Source organism: Pteropus alecto, unplaced genomic scaffold (assembly GCF_000325575.1).
Source record: "Pteropus alecto unplaced genomic scaffold, ASM32557v1 scaffold231, whole genome shotgun sequence".
NCBI classification, from domain to species: domain Eukaryota; kingdom Metazoa; phylum Chordata; class Mammalia; order Chiroptera; family Pteropodidae; genus Pteropus; species Pteropus alecto.
Window position 1 is genome coordinate 583,370 of NW_006431805.1, and position 5,749 is coordinate 589,118.

The window sequence follows — 5,749 nt, forward strand, 5'->3', positions numbered from 1 at the left end:
ATATGCATGGGTCTTGTTTTCTTATCCATTCAGTTACCCTATGTCTTTTGATTGGAGCATTTAATCCGTTTACATTTAAAGTGATTACTGATAGGTACATTGTTACTGTCACTTTATTATTCATATTTGTTATTTTTATTTTCTTTTTAACCCCTTCTCTTTTTACAGAAGACCCTTTAACATTTCTTGTTATGCTGGCTTGTTGGCGATGAATTCCTTAAGCCTTTTCCTGTCTGGGAAGCTCTTTATCTCACACTCCATTTTAATTGAAAGCCTTGCTGGGTAAAGTATCTGTGTTTGTAGATTCTTGTTTTTTATAACTTTGAATATTTCTTAGCATTCCTTTCTGGCTTCCGAAGTTTCCATTGAAAAGTCAGCAGACATTCCAATGGGGGTACATAACTAGCTGCCTTTCTCTTGCTGCTTTTAAGATTCTCACTTTGTCTTTGACCTTTGGCATTTTAATGATGATGTGTCTTGGTGTAGGTCTGTTTGAATTCCTCTTGTTTGGGACTCTGTGCTTCCTGAACTTGTATGTCTAAATCTTTTGTCAGGTTAGGGAAGTTTTCATTCATTATTTCTTCAAAGAGATTCTCAATCCCTTTCTCTCTCTCTTCATCTTCAGGTACTTCTATTACCCAGATCTTTTTATGCTTCATGTTGTCCCAGGGGTCTCTTAAACTCTCATAATTTTTTTAAAATTCTTTTTTTCTTTTTGTTTTTCTGATCAGGTGTATTCTGCTACCTTGTCTTCCAATTTGCTGATTTGATCTTCTGCTTCATCCAATCTACTGTTGAATCCTTCAAGTGTATTCTTCATTTCAATTATTGTATTCCTCATTTTTATCTGGCTCTTTTTTATGGTTTCTATGTCCTTTTATGTGCTATTGAGATTCTCATTGTTTTCATCCATTCTCCCCCTAATTTCATTGAGCATCCTTATAACCATTATTTTGAACTCTGTCTCTTTTAGGTTGCTCATCTCCATTTCATTTAGCTTATTTTCTGGAGTTTTCTCCTATTGTTTCATTCATGGCATGTTTCTTTGTTTTCTCATTTTATTAACCTCTCTGTGTTCATTTCTATGTATCAGAAATATTTGTTTCATCTCTCAGCCTTAGCCAGATGATCTAATGTGGAATGTGTCCTGTGTAGCCCAGTGGTGCACTCTCCCTGATGCCTTATGCCGGGAGCTCTGGACGTGATCTTTGTGCGGGTTGTATGTGATCTTTTGTTGTCACCAAGCCTTTATTGCTGTTAGTAGGTCAGTGGATGGGATTAATACTCAGGCTGACTAAATGTGGGAATTAGCTGCGCCCACAAGGTAAGAGTTGTTGCGTGGTATAAAATAAATTTTGACATAATCTTAGCCTTAATATTGCTGTATGCTGTTGCTGCTATGATTACGCAATCCCATATTAATATCAGTGATATAATTTAATGTCTTCTAAATGTATCTTTTTTTGTCAGTGTTTTTCTCATCATTTCACAAATCACAATTCTGTAATGGTGAGGTAATTTATATCTTAGACTTAGTGCTAAAATAATGGAGTAGTTCCATTTTTGCTTAACAATTGATCTTTCTAATTTTTACATTTTCTGATATTAATGTTTATTAGCCGAATGTTACTATAAAGAATTCTCTGTGTTGTAATGTAGTTAATTTCATTGTTTATTAGAACATTTCTCTCCCTCCACCATTCCTGTTCATTGCAGCATAAAAATATCTTATCGATTTTAATTGGAATTTCAAATTTGTGAATGCTATCTTATGTCAATGCACTAACCATAGATTACCTCCCTGCTCTTAGGCAATTACTACACAACAGAAAACATCTGGATGAAAAGAGAGTATAATTTTGTGTAGTCATAGGACAGTTGTATGTTTTCAGTGAACACACCAAACCTCAACATGATCAAGGGAAAGATTTCTGGTCCATTAAGTTGGTCTAACAAATTCAAAAAAAAAAAAATCTGCCTTCTAAACTTCCATGCATGGCATCCGAATGACTTACAGCAGTAACTAAACAATTAGCTACTTATTTCTTCCCCATTTGATTGGAAAATCTATGTCCATGTGGGCAGGGCCACGTATCCCTCAGCCTTTACATATGCTGCTGGAGAATCTGGTGTTTCCTTATCTGGAACTCATCTAGTTGGATACTGGCCAAGAACCCCACTTTCGGATTAAAGACTGACTTTGGCCAAAAGGAGGTTTGAAAGAGTCCTGATGAGGTGGTGGATTTCTAGAGCTGGGGCAAGTGTAGATGAATGAGTAGAAAGGTTAAAAATAAAAGCCTCTCAGAGATTTTAGCAGATAGTTTTCTTAAATAAAATTTAAATTTTCAGAGAGAATATAAACTGGCTTTGAAAACATTTCCTTAAAAAGTCTTCAACTCTAAAAACTGCTTTTGCAAATGTGGCACTTGGAAGCAAAAGTATAAAAATGTTCATTTCTGAGTCAGAATTCCCACTCCAGGGAATTAGTTGATTCTAAAGAAATAATTCAAATAAATGTTGTTGTTATGGTGTAATTTATAATAGTGATGAATTTGAAACAGGCTCAAAGGCCAATGTTTAATAAATTATAGTACATTAATTCAGTAGGCTACTATGTAGCCATAACACTTTGTAACTGATACCCGAAGCAACATGGCAGAGCGTTTGTAATGTAAAAATGAGTATCCATATGTACAAAGCCTGAGAGGGAACTCAAAGAAGTGAAAACTATTACAATGTTAAATGTTAGGAATATGAGCATGTTGATTTCCTTATACCTTAAAAAAACAAAACAAAACAAAACAAAACAAAAAAAAGACCCAAAAAATCCAAAAAAACAGTAAATGCACATATTTTACAGAATGTCCAATTTTCCTAGGCCTAAACCCCTCCACCAAACAGGATCAATGTTTTAGGCAACATATGGGATAATTAACCAGGTAGAGATGCTAATGTCACAAACCCATCATGGGAATGAGAGCCAAACTACTGACCCCTGAATGAATGAACCACATCAAGCATATAGATGGAGCCGCCCACAGGACGACTTTTTTTTCTAAAGCCAGACTGTCTGCAACTGAAGTGACTGGAAATCAACCCCTTACCCCTCTGTTTATAGTATTTTCCTTAAAATTATGCACTGGAAATAATTCCGTGGTTGTTTCTTATATAGTTTTAAGTAATGTTTCTGTCCCTATATTATGCTAAGTGCCAGATGAAACAGCTATACCATTGTAGATCATTGCAATAACATAGTAGTCTCATTCATACACATTTTACTTTACTCTCTAGCATAAATGATCAAAGTAAAGTACAATTTCAAACTGGGGGCCATGGTTTTATATTTTATCTATCTTATTCTATACAAAAATTCACTGTGTATGAAGAGATTAACTTTTTGAGGACTGGATTTGAGAACAAAATGACTGGTCATTTTACTTCTTAACATATATTTTTATATGTTATTATGTTCTTATAAATGAGTTTGTTCTTTTTGAGCGAACAGCATCTGCTCTTCATCAAAATATAGCATACGTATGTTAGAGGGTTGGAATTGGAAGCAGTAGTGGTCAGTTAATAATGTTCAACATATAAATGCTTTTCAAAAGCTACTCATTATGATTCTGGATTTGTTTAGACTACCTATTTGTAAGGCTAGTGGGCCTATATTACTGAGAATTGTGTAATCTTCCCAGAGGCAGCTTAAATCCAAGGTTATTGAAAGTTTTTAAAACCATACTAAAATGACTTACTTACATTTAATAATAATTTTCTAAGAAGTAATATTAATAATTACAACCCTAGAAAAGGAATTTTTAAAAAGCTTTCTCATGAAAAGTTGTCAAGTTACAATCTGTTCATTTAAATGTTTTTCAGGTGGAAGTGAATCTTCCTGGGATAAGGATAAGATGCAGTCTCCTCTTGCTGCTTCTGGACCCCAACATGGAATTACTCATGCAGCTTTGGCTGGCCGGCCAGGCCTTGGAGGTGCTCCTACCCTCAATCCACTGCAGCAGAACCATCTGCTGACCAACAGTATGTATAATGTCCTCTCAAAACTTGGTGTATTGGGAAAAGTACCATGCAAGACACCTTGGACACCTTGGGCTAGTCTATTTTTCTTTAATAAGGTTTAACAGTTTGAAGCCAAAAGGGTAGATAAAGAAAGATTTATTTGAAAAGGTGAGATTTATAGAGTTGAGATAGATTGGGAGTCCATGTAGCAGAGTAGACATACATGAGAGATCATGTAGGAGAGTAATTAAGAATGTTGACTATAATCACATAAACTTGGGTTTGGGTTCTATGTCTTTTGAATTCCATATCACTGTTTGATTTTGTAGAAGGCTTCTAACTTTTCCAAGTTTCACTGTCCACAACTACAAAGTAGGAATAAAAGGATACTCACTTATTAAGGTTATTATAAGGACTAAAAATAATTTAAAAAATCTGGTAGCGATGACTTGCATATACTAAGTACTGTATAATTGTAACTATTATTACTCAGCAATAAAATCACTGTTAATGTGTACAAATTCAGATTTAGATGGTGTTTTTAGGAATTTCAAAGATTCAGAAATCTTTCTGTAGGATAGCAAGTCTAATATATATTGCTTGACTAAAATCCTATTTTTCTTAAAAACAGGAAATCTGAAAGAACGTGTCTATTATTTATTTCCATAGGATTAAGACAACAGAGCATATGATGTCCTAAATTTTAATGAAATTCATCAGTTATTAAGCATACGGAATGTGTTATGATGTCCTAAAGAGGTTATAATATCAAGGAAGAAATTTCCCATATAAATGGAATGTTAAGCAAAGGCAAATAAAATGAATGCCAGAAAAGTTATAAACATTATGAGAAGTCAAAAAGTGACTGATTAAGTTAGATATGTTATAAAAGAGAAAAACTTAGAGGACTTCTGGTTTCTGGTCTAACATCTAAAGAGCTTAGAAGTTATCATTCCTGTCCTCACACCAAGAAAAAAAAGTGGAACAATCTGATAGTTAGCAACTCTTAAATCCATTCAAGATTGAGTTCACGGCTTGAGGGCACAGCTATACCCTAAACTGGAGAGAGAGGTAGATGCAGCCTATAGGGAGCAAGAGCCACAGGTGGAGTTTGGTGAAAGCATTTAAAGGGTATTTGAGTAATTGCTGGAGACTAAATGTGGAACTAGCTTGAGGAATACTTAGGGAGTCCCCACACTTATGAGTTTTATCTCCAGGAAGCTTATCAGGTTCTGTTTGAAACTTGAGAAAATTGCCTCATGCTTCTGTCAGGGGGAGAGGAAAATTAACCATTTCAAAATATTCTCAGAGTGTTCTCTTCTCCTTAATAAAGTCCTGCTCTCAAAGAAAACTATTTTATCAGAACCTAAACTACTTAGTCTTACCGGAGCCTAACTGACCCGGGGGAAGGGATATGCTAAACTCTAGCATCCTGTAACCATTGATGTGAAGGAAGAGAGATACACAGCTACAGCCTCTTTAGAGGCCCACTGTGGATAAAAGCTAATTATTCAATTCTAGCCTCTTCTACCCTTCCTTTATCACCTAAGAGAGAAAATAAAAAGCTGAATAGCACTTGTGAATGTTATAGCCCAAAGACATAGGCTCTCTAAGAGAATGAGGTCTGATCTTAAAGTTATAGAATGCTTATCTTCCCTGCATCTTTAAACTCCACCACAATAGGACTGTATAATAATGATTACAAAACTGAAAGAAGTGAAAGCCTCAGGATCCA

General features: G+C 34.9%; 1 protein-coding gene across 2 annotated transcripts in view; it reads left to right on the top strand.

Moving 5' to 3' along the window:
• DACH2 (dachshund family transcription factor 2) overlaps nt 1-5,749 on the top strand; it is a 688,009-nt gene that overhangs the window by 531,630 nt on the left and 150,630 nt on the right. For both annotated transcript variants that reach the window (XM_006905924.1, XM_006905925.1), the window contains one exon: nt 3,877-4,035. In XM_006905924.1, the coding sequence (XP_006905986.1) occupies nt 3,877-4,035 (159 nt within the window). The remainder of the gene's footprint in view (nt 1-3,876; nt 4,036-5,749) is intronic.